Source organism: Bemisia tabaci, chromosome 4, assembly GCF_918797505.1.
Source record: "Bemisia tabaci chromosome 4, PGI_BMITA_v3".
NCBI classification, from domain to species: domain Eukaryota; kingdom Metazoa; phylum Arthropoda; class Insecta; order Hemiptera; family Aleyrodidae; genus Bemisia; species Bemisia tabaci.
Genome location: NC_092796.1, coordinates 58,431,141 through 58,455,946, shown reverse-complemented (window position 1 = coordinate 58,455,946; position 24,806 = coordinate 58,431,141). Strand labels below are relative to the sequence as shown.

The window sequence follows — 24,806 nt, the reverse complement described above, 5'->3', positions numbered from 1 at the left end:
CCTCCATTTAAATGAACGTAAGACAATCGATTCTTAGTGAGTCCGAGAACCTGCTTGCCTCACCTAAAATCGATATTTTCAGTGGATTTAAATGGAAGAAACCCCCTGTTGCCAACAAGCAAAATCGCCACTGAACCCAATTAAGAATATCATTGCCTAATTTTTTTGATCATTGATATTCGATGGGACCACATTACTAATTGGCACTGCAGTCATAAAAGAACGTTCTTTTAGCTTGAAAGAGTTTCATAAATTTGAAATTTTTAAAGATTTTTAGGGGATAAGCTCCGTTTATAAAAATTCACAGAAGAAAATCAAGATAGATGTCTACAAATTCAAACGTTCAATCGTCTAAAAAGAAGTTAAGGTATACATTACCGGGGGAAGGATCAAAATAAAATATGTCATCATCAACCTCACAAATAACATTTAATAGATTTTATTAAAGTCAAAAAAACCTTCATCTGAGGCGTTTGAATAAACAAATAAATCATCGCCACCCGTCCGCTTTCATTCCACCTAATTCTATTATGCCGTGCTAAGGAAAAACGCCATATGAACCTTCAGACGTTGCCATATTTCCTTCGATAACGTATGAATTTACTGGGAAAATTGAGAATGTTTTTCCTTAAATTTTGAGACAATTTTGAACGCAATTTAATCTAAAAAATCTGAAAATTTCAAGAAAAATATGCATTCCTCTCCTCAAAAATACATGCTTTATCCGGGGAAATTTGGCAACTCATAAATGTTCATACGGGGGTTTTCCTTAGCATGGCAGTATGGGTGCCCATCATGTCCGGTTCTTCACGATGACTGTTGAACCGTATAATTGCTCCATTTCTTAGGGTGACTATACTCGCTTCAAAAAAGATTTCGAGTTAATGTATTCTAATGTTCTTGTTTTATTGCTCATTCTTGACAGATTTGCGTGATCCTATAATGACACGCTGCTCGTAAAATTCCCCCGGATACAGTTTTAACGAAAGGCTACCGTTCAAAATTCCTTTTTTACTAAGTGTAAATATCCGAAATGTCTGCAACTTTTTGGACTACGATGGAGGGTTCATGTTGCCAAGGGACACTGTATAAGTTAGGAATTACGTATGGATCTGAGTATAAGTGTGAGGTAGTTGTACATTTATAATTTGTTAATTTCTCGACACTTTTGTGGTATTTTTTCGGGTTGATTTTCAGGATCGCGGTTTGGGGCGCATGAGCATTTCGTTTGCATCATGGTCTTTTTGGCGATGAAATCATGAATCTCTATCACAATGCTGTATTGTTAACAACTCGACATTCTCATTGTTAAAGCCGATGTTTTCAACGATGTAAAACGTTTTATCGTTGCAACGTCTTATGGTGTCCGAAAATGTTTTAGTTATTTTATTTTATTTTTTTTTTAAGAAGCTAAAAAATAATATCCTATTATAATTCTCTGTGATATGTTTCAATAAGTGAAGAATATTCATAAAATCCTAAGGAAGACCATTGGTTGGTTTTCTTTTAAAAAAAATATTACACGACTGGAAATTCGCAACATATTAGTATCACAGAAAAGCATTTTTCGATTTTCGCGATCGATTTTTACCCTGGAACAAAATATTCAATAAAACGTGTATATTGGATTTTTTTGTTTTTGTTTTTTTTAAGTAATTTGACACCTGGATTTGTTATTTAGCCACACTCCCCAATTTTGGTTTGATTATAGTAAAATATATGGGGTCATGTTCAAGCGACAACGATGCGATCTGGAAGGATCCAAATTTGGCGGGAGGTCGCGGGACGACGCGACGGGGCGGCCATAATGCCGCGCCAAGGAAGAACATCATATGAGCCATCAGAGGTTGCCAAATGCTCTTTTACGGAAGAATTTTCAAAAAAATATTGAACAATTTCCTTCCAATTTTCTGAGTAAGTTGATTCGAATTTAACTTTAATCGTATTAGAATTTGAAAAAAAGAAATGCTCATAACTTCCTTCTCAAAATGAACTTCTTATCGCGAGCAATTCGGCAACGTCCGAATGTTCATACGGCGTTTTACCCCAAAGCAAAGCGGGGTGACGAATGGACTAAGCTCAAGCGTCCAGGATCACACTCGAGCTTCGTCGCGAAGACGCCGCTGCCATGCCACCGCACTGCGCCGCCAAAATCGAAACAAGAACAACTCACTTAACTTTTCTTCGATGTTTTAAAATTGCGAAAGGCGCGTAACAAGGCGACGCGACGCGCCGTGTGGCGATATTATGCAACTTGACGCTTCGCGGAGCGTCCGCGTTCGGACCGACTACACCGCCAACGACCTTTTAGCCACCGCATTTTCGATATGCCCCCGAGCCATGAGCCAAGTCCAAGGAAGAACACCGTATAAGCCTTCAACGGTTGCTAGATTTCCTCTGATAAGAAGCGAATTTTAGGGAGACCTATGAATGTTTTCATACCCATTTTTCGGAGATTTTCATTCAGAAATTTGATCTGGAATACCTGAATCTATCAAGGAGATATAATCATAACTATTCGCAAGAGTTATTGTTTAGTGGAAGAAATTTGGCAACGTTTGAATGTTTATACGGTGTTATTCCTCACGGGAGTATATCATGGTAATACTTCATGCTCCATGACACATCTCGTCATTCGGCAACTAATAGTAAAAGTACATTTAGCCCCTAATTCCTACGAAGGATTTGTAATCACACGAAAAATTCTAGTCACAGGTGTACGTACGGGTGAAATTTTACCTTTACTCAAATCGTCACATTCTGGCCAAAGTATCACAAGCGCCATGCAACGTTCAAAAATTTCCGCCGCCATTTCATTTTTTTACAAAGAAATTTTTGGTTGAATCTCTTTGAAAATTTCACTGTATTTTATCGGCAGCATACAGACAATTTAGTGAACTTTTCGGACAGCTTCGTTGAACAATTTCTCTGTGAAAAAGTAAAATGGTGGCAGAAATTTTGAAACGTCGAATGGCGATTTGTGATACTTTGGGCGGTAGATGACGAAATGTTGTTTGGTATTATTTTTTAGTATAATACATCGAAAGTAGTCGTTTAAGTGGACTTTGGGGGGGACTTTACTTTCGAGGGTCTTATGGAACTCCCGAGTGTTTGCCGGCCGTTCTCGTAAAAATTGCAGAAAATGTGGTCGCGGCTGTCTTTTTATGAGCCTGAGGACAGCTGACCATATTGTCTGTAATTTTTGTGAAAACGACCCGAAAACACATGAGAGTTCCATAAAAGAATTGAAAGTAAATTAAGTCCTCCAAAAGTCCAGTTAAAGTGACTAATTTCGCTGTATTAAACGGGAAAATAATACTTGACAACATTTATTTAATAAATGTAAAATTTCACCCGTAAACCTGTGACTACAATTTGTCGTTTTGTCCTCATGCTCTTAAAAAAATTATTTTAAAATTCATTGCTGATTGTTGTAAACTTAACTTTGAGCATGTTTTCACCATGATTCCAGGAAAAGAACGCATGCACAAATCAATTCTGTGTACGCCAAATTTGGATATTTAAGTAGCTCCGATTATTTTCCGTCGTGAAGAAACTGCTCGCAATAATTTGATGGGTTCGTAACAGTTTTATATTTAGACGAGTTGCATAGTTTAAGGTGTGTGGCGTTTGATTGACGTCACAAGTGATACACTCAGAGATGCAGGCGAACAGATTAGTTTATTTACCCTTTAACGGTCCCAAGGTCACTGTCAACTTTTGTGATACCCACGGGCTTGCGAACTCGGATATCATACAATTATTGCCTCTTCATTCTGCCGTTCAAAGGAAAAACGCATTATGAACTCTCGTATGTTGTCAAATTCCCCTCGATATAATATCAATTTTAGAGGATGATTATGAATTTATCTCCTTGTAATCTTCAGACATTTTCGATGGAATTTAGAATGAAAATCTTCAAAAAATTTCAAGAAAAATGTTCACAAGTTTTCCTAAAAATTCGTTTTTCATCAAAGGATATTTGGCGACGTCCAAAAGCTCAAACGGCGTTCTTCCTCAACACGGTAGCATTGACCAGTCACGAGTTGAGACGTCGCTTCGACTAAGACGTGGCGGTGATTGGATGTATAAATTCCTCCAATTTGACAACAATCTCGCTACCTCAAACCATCCATCAATCCATCAATCAAAATAATCGCGAATAATCAGGAGTTAAAGATTCAAAACCTTTACGCACCACTACTGGGCGTTGCAAAAATGTGGCTACTTTCTCTCTCATTTATCAGGGTATCATATCGTTGCGTCGCTCCTTTGACGTACTTAGGGTTGTATCTCTTTTTCCTCAGGAGCCGCGGAAACCAAAGAGTTATACGGAGAACAAAGCCCACATGGAAATTGAGATACGCCCTTACGTCAGGAGAGGAACGATGTGAGTTGGCTCACATCGTGAGCTGAAATCGTTGGCTCTGAAACTTGGGTTTCAGAGAAGTACACCAGGCCGCATCTTGAAACCAAGAAAAAGGGGTTTGAAGTTGTATACCAGGGGCGAAGCTTGAATGATCGATTTTTCCCATTTGAAGCCATGGTAAAGAATCGATTATGAAGGATTGAAGGTGTCCGTAGCGAACACCATGTTTATCGATCCTTTTCCATAAGTTTAAATGACAGATCAATCGACTTATCGCAAATCACGCCTCGCCACTGTTGTATACCTCCGTGAGACTCGATGTTGTGGACAAAATTTAAGGCCCACTCTTGCGTTCAGAGTATTTTTCCTTGATGTTGAACTCTTGACAGGAGGATATTCACGACTAGTTGAATTCAAAACTAGTCTAATTCAATTTTTCTCTCAAAAAGTGATTTGGTACGTTTTTACAAAATTCGGCCCACATTCACATGTAATGAACGGCCTATTTTTCGAAACATGGCTGATAAAAACATTCTTATTGAACGAACCTAACTAGAAATCGCCTTACGGTATTCCGTGTTGCTAATTTTTCCCCATTTTATTTTTTAACGGAAAACTAAACTACTTGATATATTAGAGAACATACTGACAAAATTTTAAGTTTCAATGTTGCTCAGTTTTCTAAAGAAAGAAATAAAATGTTAGAGACAATTAGGCGACGTCTGATGTCTAAATCATGTTGTCTCCTAAACATTCACACTTTCCGAATGTGATGTTTTCCTTTACAGTGTTTTACTCAAGACAAGCCATCACCAGAGTCGATACAGTGAGGTACTAAACATTTTGAATAACTTCTTGAAGCTGCAACACTTTTTATCTGTTCTGCCACCCGAAGATAATTTAAAATATTTTGCGTCGATATTTTTATCCGAGGGTTAGCCTTATTAAAATGTTGTGCCTCTTATTGAATAATTTCCACAAGATGAAAAATTATGATTGAAATCGAGTGCCTCTCAATTCCCGACTGCAAACAATGAAGTTAAATTCAGTGGAATATGTTGTCAATGATGGAAGCCACCCCATCTAATCCTGATCCCGTCTTATTAAGCAGTTCGAAGAATTTATGATTCTCTCACTAATCTCCCGGGTGTCTGTGATACCGTGGCTGTAATAAATTCAGAGGTGCTTGAATTCCTCCTTCCTGAAGACATGCGTCATTGACAACTGAACAGCGCTTGAACTTGACATGAAACACAATGAACTTTCAAATTCAACTCATAAGAGAAGAAATCGATGCTTTGTATGTTCGTAAGTTCGAACATATCTTGGAGGGCAAAAATTATAGAGGTCCATATGAGCTTACTTCCGAACTGATGAAATGCCGACCTTTATCAACATCAAAGGAATCTTTCCTTAAGCTGATTTTATTCGGACAAGTTTAGAAGCAGCTTATCAGGTTATGAAGAGGAAGCTTCAGGAAAGCTGTACCCTTAGGCTTTGGGTAAGGGGTAAGGTTTTTCTCTCAGCAAACACTGGAAAAAAAACACATTGGATCTAGAGTCCAAACTCTTAAAAACATCGACAAGAAAAAATACTCTTGATTCAATCGGATTTTTGCTTAAATCAAGAACCAAGCCTCTTAATTTAGCGGATTTCCTTTTGATTTAAGCAAAAATCCGATTGAATCAAGAGTATTTTTTCTTGTCAATGTTTTCAAGAGTCTGGACTCTAGATCCAATGTGTTTTTTTTTTTTTTTTCCAGTGAACTTTTTCGCGAGAAGATAATGTGAATCAATAGATCCTAGTTTTAACGGAATATCGTAACGTCAATTTCTTGGGTTAGAGTTTTTGTTTATTTCATTCACAACTTTCCTCTGGTCCACTACCTTCTGATTCTATTGTTAATAAAATGCTCGAGAGTAAGTCTTAAGATTTTTGAGTGAGGGCATCTCCTCATCGGTAATAGGACAAAATGTCCAAAGATAAATGTCCAAAGTACAAAAATGTCCGAAGTAAAAAAGTCCACATCTAAAAGAAGTCCAAATATCTGGATGAAGACGAATACGATATTCCACGATATTCTAGGGGAATAAAAGAGTCATTTACAGCCTCCGGGTTATTTTCTTCGTCTGAATCATTTTTGTCGGGGTATTTAACTTCACGAACCATTTCCAGAAACTCCGTAATTTTCAGGTCCTTATCGAGATACGAATTGGTTAAAACAATAATTTCATCATCTTTTTTTTTGTTGATCATTCCGTTTAGTGAACACCTCATCATTTCGCACAGATTTAATTTTCAAAGACACTATATTCTGAGCGTTAGAAAATTGTTGAGAGGCTTCGTAGACATTCGGATGATGATAGTAAAACTCCCCGCAAAGCTTGCTGTTAAAGCTTTCAACGCCATTTGTTGTCGTGCAAGCGTCGTAAGTGAGAGGGCTTGCCCACACATCAGGTGGGAACAATGTAGTATCAATGTAATTTCGCAGGATGTAACTAAGAAATTGAGGAACGCCGTTTACATTAGGTGCAGTTGCGCCCAGTGTGCGCATCTTATCATGAAGCGATACTATGACCGCCCGGATCAAACAACTGCCTATTATGTCGAGTTAGCAACGAGCCGCAAAACGAAAATGATGAAGAGGTATGAAGAATTCTACCAACAGGTAAATGGTAATATTATATGACTCACGGCAACCGGATATTTGGGCATTTTTAATTTTGGCGTGGTACTGCTACTGGACATTCCAGATACTTGGACATTACTCATAGGCTTTCTTTATGTTGGACTTTCTTTTAACTCTGGACATTTGTTTTAACTCTGAACATTTGTTTTTGGACATTTTGGCCTATCACCTCCTCATCATTCAGGTTCTCGAACCGATGAAAACGATCTTATGTGTGAACTAGGAAGGAATCATCGCGTTGCACTCGAGAATGGAGTTGTGAGGTGTAAAATTGATGAATGGCAGCACGCACGTACGGAGACTCAAACGCACGAGTAGAAAAAGAGTCAATTGTCAGAACGTGACTTGACTGCAAGTTGGGACTCATTGTAAGACCGCCTTCAATTTGATTTACGCTGATTTAAGACTCCCTTTTGACGAGATACAGTTTTTTGAAATCAAAATATGCCATAAATTTAATTGAAAATATACCGCGCAGGAAATCCAAAAATACGTGCTGCAAACTACATGCACTAGGCAAAAATTAATTACGTTCCTTTGTAGAATGTTTTTCAAAAACTATGAATAAGTCGAGAATCTAAGCGGTATCTCATGCAGAAATTATGTTCAAATTTTTTGTTTTTAGTTTTTTGGCTGATATTCCAGCATGTAAAATACAGTTTATCGGCGAAACGGGATTTTACGAGAAATGTAGGCGTGTCATCTCTCAGAGGGACTTTGGAAGAATAGGAGTCTGTGGTGAATAAAAGGGTCGCAAAGCGCTGAAGAGCGCTGTAAAAGCGGTTCTTATGTACTTATGAAATAAACAGGTTGAGAATACATTTTTAAATGTAGTTTTGCAAATAAATTCCAATAAAAATTATCTTCGGATGTTTAATTAAAATATGAAAGCAAACTACTTTTACCTAAAATTTCGGCTTTGGTTCGCGAAGGGGCGACTTCCTTCTAAATTCAATTCTACCAACGTCATTGAGTTTTAAAGGCGTCTAATCGTCCAAAAAGAATTAAGTTGAAAAGGTCCTTTGCCTGTTATTGTTAATAAATTGTTGCAAATGAACTATATGAAAAATGAGAACAAATGGGTTTTTTTTGTGTTCAGCACAAGGAGAAAAAACACATAATTACCGTCGCAAAAAATGCTCGGGTAGATCCTAATTAATATTCATTGAGTCTTGAAGCGAAAAAGGCCAAATTAAGAAGGATAAAGACGGTATGTAGTGGATGTGCTGCAAAAAACGGATTTTGATGGTTTGCAAAGGTCCACATAAACATAACAAGAGTGTTGGACTCTCTTGATTGATAAATAAATTACTACACGATCACGTGATGTTAATTTCCTAAGCTTTAATTTTGAATGAGGAGATAGGCCACCAATGAAAATTTTTCAGTAAAAATAAACTGACTTCTGAGACTATCTAAAAATTTTCCTTCATCAAGTGGAAGAAATTGCTTTTATAGGAGTCACCACGAGGCCCAATTTTGTAACTTATCATTACACTTAACCTTGAAAAGATTCGGTGAATTGTATGGTTTAAGTTACTGAAAAATGTGCTCAGGTATACACAGTATGATGATAATAACGTGATTATACATTTTTTTTTCACCGTCTATTCCTAAAGTGTTATCGGCTACCTTTAGAATTACTTACGTACTTACTGTTAGGGTATTATTAGTGGTTGTTACACTCTCATTTCCTTATTGAAACAGATAATCACATATACTTTTTTTCACGTCAAGAATCATCGTCTGTGGGGAAAACACCTCAAAGAAAATAATAATCATGGAGCCACCTCGTAGCATTCATGAACTTTTCAAAAAGGGAGATTATGATATAGTCTGATCGCGAATGTATTTTCATCTCACTTGTCACCACTTTAAGTATGTCTTAGATGAAATGAACTTATTTGTGAAGGAATACTTCAGCTTAAATCAGGTGATTCGATTGGAATAGCAGTTGAGTCGAGGAACTTCATAAAAGACTCTTATTCATGAGACCTCGTCAAATGAAACCAAATGTATGATTATGATTGACATCAACATAAAGCTAGTGCTAACTACCAGATTTCCTGGGGATCATATAGAGCCAGGGATCTGGTAATCTGTCACCATCAACCAAATATGCACCACTCTTAAACAAGCATTTCTGGATGATAGCATTTATATATTTCTAGTATTTTGTTTTGGCTCATAGATTAACTCAGTTGAGGATAGTATAATGATTTGGATTGCAAATAAGCATACGAGAAAGTGCAAAATATATAAAAATGTCTGCGAGAATTCACCGTGCGAAGAAATTTCAAAGCACGAAAATGCAATCACACCGTTTCTGCGATGCATTTTATCCTCCTCTTTTTGTCACGAATCGACCTGCTAATATTAAAGTGGAGCGTTAAATATCCAAGGCCGACCTCTTGGATTTATTTCGTAAGTACGTTTGAATTTTCAATATTGTTGTTTTTTGTTTCAACGTAAATGGCTATGTTAAGCTAATTGGCTTAAGATTATTTATAAACGCACTATCTGAAACTTGCAGGAGCATTCCGAACCCATTTTACAACGGAAAATGTTGTGTGTCAGAATTAGCAACTTGCAATGGTTATCGATGAAAATAGACTAAGGCAAAAAAGGTCAACCAGTATGTGATAACGAACCTTTCGAATCAATTTATCAATCAATCGATGGACAACGTAATCAACATATTTTCCGATAGAATGTTTTTTACTTATTGTCAGACAAAATTTAAAACAATTAACTGAGTAGTACTTTGATTATTTTAAACAAAAAAATCTATGCATATCGACCCTTAAGTATAAACTTAGGTCACCTATTGAAATAACGATCAAAGGATGCAAAGGTGGCGTTATTTTGCAATTAAATGGTTTGCAGCCACGGGAAAAATTATTTGTATGAACTTCGATATGCATTCAGTGGTGAAGTGTGAATGATCGAGTATCGACCTGTCCCCATTTGAAGCTATGGTAAAGAATCGATTATTGAGGTGTTCGTTGTGAACACCCTGTTTATCGATTATTTTACATGAGTTTAAATGGCAGATCAATCAATGTATCGAAAAGCACGCCGATTGTCATTAATTTAAACAAGTTAATTGAATGACCGCTCATCTCTTGTTCATAAAGCACGCTTTATTTCTGACCGGCGCTAAAAGCTCTTAGAAGCGTATGATAAGTGTTTTCATACTTTTCATTGTGAGAATTAATACCATGTGAACATATTCAATTGAGCTTTTCTAAAACTAGGATTTATGTTCTCAACCCTCCTCTTCAGGCACGGCTTTTCCGCCGATGTCTTTTTCTTCTTCTTTTTACTTTTTCTCTCAAATTAGGATTTTCAAGCCCATCTACAATTTTTACATTTTCTGCGACCATGAAATAATATTAAACACGTATATCATTTGAATCTTGGAGGGTTAAAAATAAGCAGATTCTGGAGAAAATTTTAAGAGGAGGAAGATATTTTCAGCCAAATCCCAAAAACGATCTAGGTAAATTAACCAAGATTGTCAAAAAAAAGATGTCGAATTACGAAGTTCAAATAAAAATTGAAAAAATTCTGGATCTCTTCCTTCAGACAATGTCAAAAGATTGAAATGTTTGAATTCAATTTTCAGATGATAACACTTGTATGCTACAATCTGGAAATGAAAGTTTTAGATCAGATAACTATACTTAAAATAAAAATACCGGGGTAAAAAATGTTTACAATTTATATGTTTTTACATAAAAGCGTAAAATTTTATGGTTATTTTGTCACATTATGAATTTTAAGGGGAGGCTCTCGATGGAAAGTTTACTTAGAAACCAATTAAGCCACTTTCAAACCTCTACGTTTTGAAGTGATGAAGATACACGCTCCTAAAGTTTCCCGATAATGTCCGACATATCTATCATCGACTCGCTATACTGTGCGTAGCGGCGCACAGTGGATCGAGTTAATTAGAGACGTCGGACATGACATTTTTTACTAAAACCGCTAATTTTGATGTTTATTGGTCACATTTTAAATTTCAAGGGGTGATCTGAGCAGAAAATTTCACGCGAAAACCAATGGAACCACTTTCAGAACTTTAAAGTTTTACGTAAACGGATTTTTAAGCGTTTAGAGTACCTGTATAGCGAGAGTATGGACAGATCGCTTCATGGAGGGCTTAGGGCCCAAAAGTGCAGCCACCCTTCTAACCAACTTCTAACGCACAAAATTTCACTGCCAGTCTGTAGATTCCAATTCTAACGAAGATGGCTAAGAAGGTACATAAATGAGGGTTCCTCCACAAAAATGAGTAAATTTATGCAAAAACTAAGTCAAATACGTGCTTTATAAGCGACAGTTCTTAATAATAGTAGTAGTAAATCGTTCTGGGCAGTTGAAATTCATAGGTTGGCTGCATTTCTGGGCCCTAACTTTATTCGCGGAGGCATCGGTGAAGGCCTGATGGATTTTCGGAGTTTCACATCTGTCTATACTCTCGCTATACAGGTACTCTATAAGCGTTTAAAAAGTTTCCAAATTTTGTCCGACCTCTTCTTGACTGGATCCACTGCGCGGCGCGTGGCGGACCGCGGTCCAGAAGTTGCGGCAGGGCAGAGACTCGACTGTGGAGAAGCACATCTCAAAAAGTCGAAGCCGCCGGAGACGACCTTGAAGAAATAGAGCGATCTCTTGTTGTTAGATGGCTAATCTCCTGCCTCCGCCGCAACCCGCGACGCCGCGCCGCGCCGCGCGAGAATCTCGCCCGCCCGATAAAAAGGGGTGGGGGACCGACGTAAGGGACACGGTCCCCCGGTGCGAGGTTTTAAAAGGCCGCTCCCGCCTTAGCAGTCTCAAACCAAGTCTCCGTTAGTGTGAGGTGGTGTTACAGTTCAGACCTAAACATGAAGTTACAGGTGAGACTTTTTCCAATCGTATATTTTGCCGTGTCGCGTTTTCCCGCCGATGCTCCTCAATCTTCGAATGTTTCATCTCGAATTTCAGTGTTTTCCAAGGATTTCGCCGCGAGTGGAAGTGATCGCATCAAGTGTTTGGAATATGTCTCTCGTCTTCGGTTGAAAGGAATTGGTGCGCGTCCTACGTCGGAAAATTATACGCCAGTTTTGGATTTTAATCAGTACCTTATGGAACGTCAGATTTTTTTAATTTTTTTTTTTTTATTTTTTATTTTTCTAGGGGGTAAACCCCCTGACCGTTTTGCGGTTCAACCCCTCCGAAGCGCTTCGCGCCTCAGGCGATATGCGTTACAGTTACTCTCATGTAGAGTATAATAAGGGTGAAATGGGTGTATTCTGAGGTGCGCGTTGGATCCAATGATGCGGGCACGTCCACCAGCGTTTAGATGGAGAAGTTAAGATTTAGAATTTATGTAATTTTACGTTAATGAGTCAAAGATCAATTGTGGCCAACTAGAAGTATTTAGTTAGAATCGAGAGGTTTAAATTGAGAATCTTCTAGGGAGGTTTTCTTTTAAGAAAGGGTTGAAATTTCCCCAAGTATCGAAGTTTTCACCAGCTATGCCGTATAGTAGAGAGAAATGAAGGGCCTCAGCCAACATTTTCGACGGTTTTTTCAATGCTGTTGATGATGCTCTAAATAATGCTTCGTTAGCGTAATCAGCGGTTCCACACGTGGACATTCAGACGCTTGAAAAGTCTGCTATAGAGCGTCGGCGTCCGTTCAGTGGAGCTAACGGAAGACCATGCGGTTTTGGCGCTAACCTCATTATATTTTGCTCCTTTTACCATTGAAATCAGTCTACCTTCATAAAAAAACTATAAATGCCTTGTGATTTCAACATACTCGAGTAAGAAAGTATATAAGAGGGGATGATACATACAAATATTACACACTATTTTTGCCGTATCTGAGCATGTAATAATAGTGTTCAAAGAAATTATTGAAACTGACGCGAAATCAGAACGGCCAATACGTGCGATGCATTCATTACGCATGACATACATTGATTTCTTTCATTTTACGAAAAAATTCAAATGAACTGAAAAACCAAATAAATTGCACAGCAAGCTGCCGCGCAACGCAAAAAACACAAAAACGACAACGCATGAAGAAGAAAATCGGCAACAAACGTGCACAGGGAGACCTAACAACCAATTAACCTGACAAAAAACAAGCAATTGGATCGACAAACAAACAAACAAATGATAAATTGATCAATCAATCAATCAACCAACTAATGAATTAATCGGGCTATAGACATAAAAAATGAACCAAAAAAGTGAGGAAGTAACCAGTTTGAGAGCAAATGGGCAAATAGTATCGTGGATTGAATGCTATTTGCTAATATGTTAGTTTGCTATGGAATAAAGCAATAGGATATGTGAAAAGTTGGGTAACTTTCTGGTTCATCTTAATAAAAAGGTTAGACTTGATGGATTAGTGGAAGAGAGATATATGAGGGTTGTGAGTATGGAGGGAGAGGAGGGGGTGGAGAGAGAGAGGAAATGAGCGAAGCTTAAATCCGACGGAAAGAGATGAGCCCAGTTATTGATGATAATGCATTGTTTTTGGGTTAATAATATTCATCTTGCGCGAGCAGGAAACTAGAACATCACTAATCGCACCTAGATGAACCGGTGAAGCCAAACAATTACGCAACAACTGGCGCTTCGATATTTTGTGGGCAAGTGTTGATGGTTTTGCTGTCCAAAAATGCTGAATTATTAGGGCCGCTTTACTGGTTCTTGGGCCTCTCAATCTCTGGCCCAGAGTCGCTTCATAGCTCACCTATTTGTGAAACGATTAAGTTTACTGTGAAACGGCTCATTGGGTTAAACCAATTATTTTCGGTTGCGTTAATGCTAATATCAGAGGATCAACCGGTGTTGTGTCTTCGGAAGGCATCTTCTGAGGGATTAATTTAGGTCATTATCGATGCAACGAAATGAGATATATCTTCTCAATGCTTAGTTCTGTTATTCTTTTGAATATCTAAATAATACCCTGATGGATGGATAACCCTCCATATTCTAAAAAATAGGGAGTCTCAATGAGGGAAGTGCTCACAATCAGTATAACCCCAAGCCGTTTTTTTTTTTTTTTTTTTTTTTTCCCCCATCGCTTTTGCCTGTTAAATAACAAAGACATTTTTTAGAGATCGGGGTTATCTTAGAATCTACTTTTTCGTATTAACCAACATCCTGCTATGCGTCTCTAAGTGCATTTTTGCACTTTTATGCTTGCATTTTTTTCTCGTGAAGCAATCCAACAAAACAATGAGAAGATTTGTGAAAATTATGAAGAGCAACGTTAGAATGCACTAAATTTAGCCAAAGGACGTGGAAGACTATGTAAGACCGATGGATCCTTAAATCTCCCATTTAAGGAAACGAGCCTCGCGCTTGCATTACATTAAAGTTCAAAATAGGATAGGGTTGAGTATGAATGTGAGCTTTCTCTATTAAGAACAAGTATGCCCTGGGGTGTATCTGGTAAGCTTGCTTTCAGATATTTGCGGCTGTAGAAAAAAAGGCGTATTTTCGATTGTAACGTCGCAAATCTCTCTTTTTCTTCTTCTTCTTCTTAAGCAAACTATCGAACGGTTTTCTCGAAAATATCTCTGTTTTTGTTTTCGTATTTTCAAATTTTACAGAAAATCTGAAAAAAAAACTTTCGTTAGTCTCCTTTAAAAAAAGTAATATAATATCATCTGCGATATTGCAACATTGCGATTGAGATGCGCACTTTTCAACTAAAGTCATCGATATTCAAATCATTCTGAGAAGCTCCTTGTGACGACTATCCTCAGACAAAGTAGGAGCGTACTGGTTTTATTCCACTGGGTTATGCTCCTATCCATTCCAATAAAGGGCAAACGAAGCCGGTGGCTGAGTCATAAATTGGATGCAAAATTTTAAAGTTCGATCAATAAATGACGCGTGCGTCCCTGATTTAAATTTCCAGTAGTGCTCAGTATTATCTCCAGTTGGAGTTTTCTCCAAGAGTATTTTAGATTAAAATGTGTGCACATTCAATTTCGGGAAAATTTCCCGACGATGTGCATTTGTTTAAAGTTCACAATCTCTTTGCCCCTATTCCGCGAAAAGTCACATTCCATCTGCAATGCTAGTTAGACCATTTCAATTACGATTCGCATTGCGCCATTGGATATTGAATAACAGTATTCTTAGGTTCACCGCTCCCATTCGCATAAATTATTGTCATCAGTTATCCTCAGCCTCACCACGGCAAACTACTGTATTAGTTGAAGGTTAGGTAACCTTGGTGTGGGGACAATCGTTTAATTTGTGCTGCAAGTTGGCCTCAAGTTAAGTCTGGGACATTTCAGTGGGTGAATAAATCTTTTTATTAAAATAAGAAAAGGATTATATTCGGGTTTGAAGCGATGAATCCGACATTTGTAGCGGGTATTCATTGATTGATTTGAAAAATTTAAATACTCTCAATACCCAGCATTTTCTCTTTGAGATCATGCTTTGTCCGCGCGGAAAAAATATTTTCGTATAGTATTTTGTTGATGAATGATTCATCTTGTTCCATTCCGTTTCAATAAAATGCGGCTTTTCTCGTCAAACAAAGAATCACACGCAGATCCCACTAAAGAATTGAATATTTTCGAATACACTTACTTTTATATCAATTACTAAAGAATTTCAATTTAATAAATGAATAACTTAAAATACTGAAGGGTATAGTCGATTAAATAACAATGCTCAAAAAATACAAAAACGATCCCGTTTTAGTGTTCATCGATTTCATTTCTATCACTATTTCGTGCAGTTTCAAATTCAGATTTTAGTTTCTAAGGAACTATGTCTATACCTTTAGAATATATGTAGGTACGTGAAAGGGGAAAAATATTAATATGTGTGTGTTTCAAAAACCAATCCAGATTTTGGCGGTCCTTGCCTCTGATTTTTTTCCAACACAAAGGCTGGTAGCAGATTGAGCGAGCGACTTCTCCTAGGTTTGATAAAATACGCAAGTTCTCGGATTTTGTTGAATGGACTAGGAACTTTTTCGATAACTTTTTTTTAGTAACTAAACAAAAAATATGTCATATCCGCGTTGCTCATCGCAGTTTACAAAAAATTACCCATGAGCGCTTTTTCTCCCGCGATTTAGTCAACCTCAATCTTCAGGAGGCTGATTCATGAATTAACACCAACTTATTTACCGAGTGCGAACAATCTTCGGCCTTCCTGTCAATCCGAGGGACATAATCGACGTGATGGATTTTTTATCGTTTGCACCATAATTTCGACTGAGAATAATTACCATAAGGCCGCCCGTTTTTGTCACTCTGCGCGCTGCAAATATTAAATCTGGACTGCCAGAAGCAAAACCGCCGTATGAACATTCGGGATTTGCCATATTTTCCCGGATGAAGCATGTATTTTTGAGGAAATATGCGTATATTTTTCCATGGAATTCACAGGTATTTTAGAACAAACTACCGACAACATTCTGTGAAAAATCGGAAGCAAAATATCGGCAGATTTTCCTGCAAATTCGTGGGTTTATTAAAGAGAATTTGGCGACGTCTGAAGGTTCATACGGCGTTCCTCCTTAGCACGGCAGTGGAGGAAACCGACGGATTCTGATATCGGTCCGGTCGCACAGTGGGAGAGGTTGGACAAATTCGGAAACTTTAAACTTTTATAACTTCGTTTACACAAAACTTTGAGGCTCTAAAAATGGTTCCATTGGTTTCCTCGTGAAATTTTCTTACAGGCACCCCTTGAAATTTAAAATGGTACGAAACAAACATAAAAATTTGCAGTTTTGTCAAACATTTCATGTCCGACCTCTCTAACTGAGTCGATCCACTGTGGGTCGGTGCGTAGGTGCAATGTGGGCTCTACGCAAGTACCAACATGGCGAACAGAAACAGAGACAGCGGGAAAATTGATGGTCCGAGTTGTCCGGTATTGCTAAACTACATCGCACACGCGGGTGCCACATTAAGCGCGGTGACCACCGAATCTCACCATGTTTTCGTTGATCGTTGATTTTCGTCCGGTCTTGCCTCCATGCGTGCGCATGCGCCAGAAGGGCAAAAGCTGATCTGACCCTCAGAGAGCCGTTCCGTTTTGGATGACAGAGCTCTCGTTTCTGTGTCTTTCTTTTGCAGCCGGTCGGTCGTTAACGGTCTCATGGACTCCGATCGCGTTGAAACCTTGCTCAAAGCTCAAAGCTCAACACAAGTGAACGTAACGCAAATAGTCTTGCGCCTTGGAAAATTAAAACTATTTAAGGCTCGATTTTAAAGCTCCGATTTACGTGCAGTGCTCTTAATTGATGGCTCAAGTCGAAAAATGCGTATCACTACAAGTGCAACGTTGAAAATATCCGTACATACAATATTTGCTTTAAAGGAAATTAACCAAAAGATTTCCTCATTATGTTCTTCACCTACTCCACCGAGTATCCACAAAAGAGCCCCATGAGATTTATGGTTACCTAGCTTTCTCTCCCGAAACAAATATAAATTAACCGGAAATTTTGAAAAAGAGCAAATGAGATACGCATTTTTTCAACTTGAGCCATCGTGACCGTAGGCTGTATTGTTTCACAACATCTGAAAACTAGATGCCAAAGTGCCATATCACCATTAATGTTGCAGCTAGAGACGGATCTCAGTCCTGTTTGCTCATCCATAGAATTCAGATGTTACAAATCAGTATTTCAAATCAGTAAATGATGCAACTGCCTGATTACAAAACTTTTTTTCCTTCTTTTTTTAAAAATAATGTTGATCAGTTTCATACATAGTGTTTATAATCGATAATACAAAAAGTAAAATATCATACCCTTGAGATTTTAATTTTAATGTCATCTCAGTGGGCTGGTCACTTACCTAAAACAAAGAAGGAAAAAATTAATTAAATAATAATAGTTAACATTTTTGTATGAACATGATTCTCATAATACAGGTATTCTTTTCAATTATAAGTGTTAATTGATGGCATAAAAAACCACTGACTGTTCGATAATACATTCCCGCATTGTTAAAGTACCAGTAAAATGAAGACAACATTTTTTTGAGAAAATAAGATGATCACGATAGTACTTAAGTTTTGGAATTTCGTGAAACTTTAAAACAATTAATAATAAAATCATCTTCATTTTATAATGATTTAATTATTTCAGTCGGCGGAACTCGCATGACGAAATAAATACAAAACAGTTTCGGTATGACCTTCATTTGCTCGGTAGAAAAATTGCAATGGAATACGGTAATATTTGAAAAAAGGGGGTCCTAAATATGAACGTAGCTTGCGCAACTTATTTTGGAATTTTTCTCCAGAGTGAGACATGACAACATATCCAGGCATCTGAATTTTGTCCAGGTGAAAGACGACCGGACGACCGGCCACTAAGAGACAACGATCATAACGAGGCCATAAATGAAGTGGGGAAAAAAATCGCATGCTCTAACATTGTGCATGAAAACATGCAACTATAAGAGCAGGAGCACTTGCTGCGTAATGATCGCAAAGTCCACGGTCCAACGGGTGGACCGGGAGGTAAAAAAAAACCCTTTCAAATGATACACCTCTGCTACACAGTTGGCGCTACCACTTAGGAGAGCGCATTATTTCGAACGTCGAGCTGGTCGACCTTCGGACTGAAATTCTTTTTTCGCTCTTTGCTCGGTTATTTTCTGTCACTTTGCTCGCATGCATCCGTTTTTTATAACCCTCTTTCTCACAAATTTTCTGCGCGGACGAGATGTGTGCAGGCTTTTTTTCACGTGTAAAAAGAGAATAAAATAAAAAGAAAAATGAGCGAGCAAGAAAATTGTCGCCCGATTACTTTGTCTCCTTGACAGGTAAAAATATTATTGTAGGCCTTCAGGCTTCTTTGCGAAGGTCCAAGCAAATAAAAGTAGAGCTGGGAATTTAAATGAAGGCGATTACGGATGCAAACTCCTCTCCCAACTACCGAAACGCTAGTTGGCTATCGATAAATTTTTGGAGCAGAATAATAATTCTTGACCAAAATTATTCTATTCGTACAGATCGTATGCATTAATTTTGATTTATGCTAAGTTGTAAATTGGCTCATCCCTTAAATCAATTTTGAAAATGCCGATATATTATCAATTTAATGGTATCCCCTCCCCTTTGTGCGAATATAATAATGGTTTACTTTTCTACCTCCGCGTTTGAGTCTCCAAGAATATTCTATGGACCCCTTCGTATGTATACTGGTAGGATCAATCATTAGTTTTTTGTGGGTAACATTTTCTTTGCTCCGATAATGTTGCTGCGAAATTGTGGAATACCCTAGTTCTCTCTCCTCCCCCACCCCCTCAACACCGAAAAAACACTCAAATGTCACGAATAATTGTCATTCTTCACTTGGATCGGTAGCGCGCCTCGCACTGCAGGTGTTAAGGAGGTGAAGGTCCTCGGCTATTACGGTGACATTCGTTCAACCTGGTGTGATGGGAGTATCGCAGATACTTCGAATAATTCAAAATGTATTAATAAATTAAAACCTAGTGTGTAGACCAAAAGCGCCGAGCATTGCCCAACGAGGAGCATGCTGTAAGATCATTCCTCTTTGATCTATTTAGATTCATCGAGCCAGGTTGGCAAAGAATGGCATGTTTGGTTTTTTTTTCAGTCGGCTTCATTAGCTAAATGAAAATAAACAATTTCAAGCGGCATTTTTTCTGACTCGTTTTTATGTCAAAATTGAGATCAGAAAATCATGGATCGAGAAACAAGTTTTATTCTTGAGGTGCACAACTCTAGCAAGACAAACTAGCTCCGCCGGATAGATTTCACTGATAAATGTGGAAAAATAGAAATGAAAAAAACAAAAAACAACTAGCACGAAAGAATAATGTGCAGTGACATTATTTTATTACCGAGAACGAAGAGTGAAAAAGTGAGGGTTTTCATCGAGAAAATGGGGGAGTAAATGGGTATTTAATAGTTTTTCTGCTTTAAAAAAAACAAATGAATAATATAAAAAAGAAAAAAGAACCTTCATAAATCCACATGGTGTCAATTATAAAATTCCTGATCTTTGGCAACATTTTACGAGCACCTTTTACCAAAGTTAATTTTCCTTTCCTTTTTTAAGCTGTATTTCTCATTCTACGTATTGAAGATAAATAAGTAACGTTTTATTGTCGGACTGAGCATTGCGTGCAGTTTTATCTCCGAGGCACTGAATTTCTTCAAAAGCATCTTAGCGAATGCCAAAGTGCGAAACCATACGGCTCCGTTTGCGAAGTTGCGGACTTCTTGTCATACTTTGCTGTTTCTTCGGAAAAATAGTCGACGTAATTCCTTGAAAATTCGATTGATTTTTCTTCTCTGTTAGAAGAATATTCTGTAAAATGTCAAGCCGAGAAGTTGACTCAATCGATTTTTTTCAAAGAAATCTAAAATAGACGTTGAAATTTTGAAACATCGCAATGCAGATACGTAGTTCCGCACATCGGCCATCGATAGATGTATGCTGCCGAGCTAAGGAAGAACACCGTATGAACCTTCAGGCGTTGCCAAATTTCCTTCGATAAATCACGAATTTCCTAGTACTTTAATGAATATTTTCCCTCCAATTTTTCAGATATTTTCGTTCGCAATTTTACCTACTGTTCCTGAAAATTTCAAGGAAAAATATTTTAAACTTTCCTCAAAAATAAGCATTTTAATGAAGGACATTAGGCAATTCTCGAATGTTCATACGGCGTTCTTCCTTAGCACGGCAGTATGTCTCTGAGTTATCTTCATTTAAATTTTCGACACTTTTTTCAACGATATTTTTCCATTTTGTTTCAGTGGTTTTCACTGGCTTTGTCGGCGCTTTTGGTGGTAGCAGCGGTCCAGGCCGGCGAGGACCAATCCTCCAAATCCGGGCTCTCTGGCTTGGTCAGCAGTCTGCTCGGGTCCAGCGGGAGCAGCGGAAAAACCGCGAACAAGCGAGGAATCGCCTATGCCACCGCAGAGCCATGCGCCAACGACATCATCAGTGGAGGCTACGTTTCCTCAACACCCATAACACCCCTCGCCTACCAATCCTCGTACCACTCGTATGACTCCCACGCCAGCGGCATTGGCATCGGCCACATCGTAGGACCCTCCGCCTCACCCATCGCCGTCTACGGAGCCCCTGCTCTGGCTCCCGTCCACACCGCTGCCGTCCACTCCTACAGCCCTCAGGTGTACATCCAGCCCCACAAGGAAGTCACCATCACCAAGACGGTGCCAGTCCCCTACCCTGTCCACGTCGAGAAACAGGTCGCTGTGCCATACCCAGTTGAGAAGCACGTCCCTTACCCGGTCACCGTTGAGAAGCACGTCCCATACCCAGTCAAGCAAGTCGTCCACGTTGACAGACCCGTCGACCGTCCATACCCTGTGGAAGTGCCAAAACCATACCCCGTCGTCGTCGAGAAGAAAGTGCCATACCCAGTAGAAAAGCACGTTCAGGTGCCCGTCGACCGCCCATACCCAGTTGAGGTCCCAAGGCCATACCCAGTTGAGGTCCCCAAGCCTTACCCAGTGGTTGTTGAGAAGAAGGTGCCATACCCAGTTGAGAAGCGCGTCGAAGTTCCCGTCGACCGTCCCTACCCCGTCCATGTTCCCGTCGAAAAAACCGTCCACGTCCCAGTTGACCGTCCCGTCTACATCGAGAAGAAAGTCCCATACCCAGTTGACCGTCCAGTCGACCGTCCCTACCCAGTCTACGTCGAGAAGAAAGTCCCATACCCAGTAGAGAGGACCGTCCACGTTCCCGTTGACCGCCCATACCCCGTCCACGTCCCAGTCGAGAAACCAGTGCCCTACCCAGTTGAGAAGCGCGTCGAAGTCAAAGTCCCAGTCGACCGCCCAGTCCCATACCCCGTCGAAGTCCCAAAACCCTACCCTGTGACCGTTGAGAAGCGCGTGGAAGTCCCAGTCGCCACCCCCGTGCCATACCCAGTCGAGAAGCCGGTGCCCTACCCAGTGCACGTCCCCGTTGTAAAGCACGTCCCAGTTGACCGCCCATACCCAGTCCACGTACCTGTTGAGAAGCCAGTGCCATACCCAGTTGAGAAGCGCGTCCCATACCCCGTCCAAGTGCCGGTCGACCGTCCTTACCCCGTTGAGGTCCCAAGGCCGTACCCAGTCACCGTTGAGAAGCACATCCCGTTGAGAAGCACGTTCCATACCCGGTCACCGTTGAGAAGCATGTGCCATACCCAGTCGCTCAGCCAGTCCCATACCCAGTTGTCCACAAGGAGATCCACCCCGTGGCTGTTTCCACCCCTGCCCCTTACGTGGCTGTCTCAACCCCTGCCCCGTACGTCGCCGTCTCATCTCATGCTCCCGCCTCATACGGCGTCCACATCTCATCTACCCCAGCTGTGCCCCTCGCTGCTGACTGTGATTACCCCAACGGCGTCCACGCCACCATCAAATCCCACGGTTCCAACGTATGGTAATTCCGACCACTGTACAAACGACGATTAATTTAAGGTTCTCATGTGCAATTTTAGTAATGTATTTCGGCATTCCAGCCGCGTCTCATTGTAGTATTTTCACAACTTCAGACCGAAAAAGTCGAAATAAGAAAATAAAAAAATCGAATTTCTTTGGAATCCAAAATAATATTTGTGCATGCAACAAATAATTGCACTGCAACTGTACGTTAAAACCTGCCACAAAAATCATTTGTGCAAACTATCTGTTAGTAATTACTTATGTAATGAAATCCGACTGCCTTGAACACTGTCACATCGCTCAAAGAGATTATGCAAGTCTCCTAGATTCGTTAAGAATTTGGAAAGTCAAAATTTACATGAGTTTTCACGAGCAAACTTTCTGAATAAAAAAACAATGTTGCTTTAGTCGTATCTCATAGATATGAACTTAAACGCAGAAGCTCAGGTTTGAATTTAATCGAAGTTACGATTATATTCATTTTTTAAACTTAAAAGATTACCTACGAAGAAAATGGCTAAAATTAATCTATTTAATTCGGCTGATTAAAACTATGGAATGGATTTAATTTTTCAATCAATGTGTTTGTAATGTCAATGAAAAGTTACCATCCAAATATAGCTTAAGAGAGAAAGGAACCAGGAGCCTAACATTAGTTTCATTTCTTGATAAAGTTAAAAGAAGTTACCTACCACCTCACTCTCTTTTTCAAAATAAAAAAGATGAATTAAAAATATAGATAGGTCTCAATTTAATATAGATTCTCAAATACCGATGAATCCATATTGAAAGTCACTGTTCCTAGTCCTTATATTTAAAACGCACGAATTCCAGAAAGAATGTGTTGAGTTAAAATCAGAAAAAAGGCAAAAGTGGAACGAACGTAGACTGTGTGATATACGGTTTAGATTAAGATGCCGTCAATTCTTCGCAATCAGAGATTGCCAGATTTCTAGAGTTGTATTGTGATTTTGTAATTTTATTTGTCATTGATCTTTTTTTTTTCTTTTATACCAAAATGTGTAAATAAAGCGAGTCTCTCGAGCGAATATATATTTTTTTTTTTTCAAATAATTTACAACCAACAGTAATTTACTTACAGGAGGAGCAAAAAACTGAAATTATGGATATTTCAGATTTTAACACCGCAAATGCAATCAGCGTTCCTTCTTTACAATTTTTTTTAAAACTTATTTTAGGGCGACAAGTTTGAACCAAGTATTCCTAGAGCAGCCTGAGTTTATTGACAAATCAAAAATACGATTTATATATAATTTTCACCAGTCCATTCTTTCAAAACCATAGCTCAATTTTTTCGAAAATAATACTCTATTGCAAGTGAAAAATCTCAAACATTTGCCAGAATGTGGATAAATGAACTTTTGATAGAAAAACGAATACGCATAGATATTTTGCTAAAAACATTATTGATGTTGTTGAGCTCAGGTTTTCATTATTATCTTCTTTTTCCCAAATTGATGTTTGCACTCATAATTTGTCTCTTATAACAAAGTTTCAAGAGTCCTCTCAAAATTTTTAATGTCCAATTTCCCTCAATTTTGCTCTTCATACGTATTTTCTCATCACCTCATATTTGTCCCTCAATAGTGTCTTCTGAACACAACTTGAACCACATTTGAATCCTCAATAAGTTTTTATTTGTCTATTTCACCATGTATGAATATCGAAAAACCACTGATTAGAGTCATAAAAAATCGATGCCTCTCGGCAAGGTGTGATGTTAAATTTTTAAGTCTCTTGAAAAATTTTCAGTGAAATTCGGATCGACCGCTACCAAAACTCGCCATCAAAACGATAACTCTTAAAAACGCTGAAAGTAACGTCTTTATAGTAGCCCTTTAATTCATGTTAGTTTTTTTCTTTTTTTCTTTCTTTTTTTATATCATCCAGAGTTAATAAGCGATTGAAGAAAAATAAAGAAATTCATTAACGCGGTTGATCGCCACTTGAATGTAGCAAATCTTTTCCCGTTGATTCCCTATTAAAGAATGATTATTTAACATCCGATTGATTAAAAAAAAAGAGAGCTGTAGGAATTTCGTTCGGAAGCTGAAGGAAATATTCAATTTTCGATGAAATTATTCAAATATTTTAAATATATCGGTTTTAGAAAATAAAAAAAAAATTCTGTTTTCCTATGCAATAAATGGAAATGTTATTTTTTAATTAAGTAAACATCATCTGATCAACTTGATAGTTGAGATAAACACGCCACGTGAAAATATAATATGGATTGCATTTTGCAATTTGGACATATAAATTCTGGCTCATCTGAAAAAGCACTTATGTGCAT

The 24,806-nt window shown here is 38.5% G+C and overlaps 2 protein-coding genes across 2 annotated transcripts in view; one reads left to right on the top strand and one right to left on the bottom strand.

Moving 5' to 3' along the window:
* The window catches only part of Ance-3 (angiotensin-converting enzyme Ance-3), a 192,111-nt gene that overhangs the window by 31,878 nt on the left and 135,427 nt on the right, over window positions 1–24,806 (bottom strand). The gene's annotated exons all lie outside the window — the stretch shown is intronic.
* On the top strand, window positions 11,836–23,541 carry LOC109042583 (uncharacterized). The gene is given in 3 exon segments (XM_019059415.2): window positions 11,836–11,959; window positions 20,849–22,199; window positions 22,202–23,541. Coding segments are annotated over 3 exon segments (1,656 nt in total). The 5' UTR covers window positions 11,836–11,947; the 3' UTR covers window positions 22,495–23,541.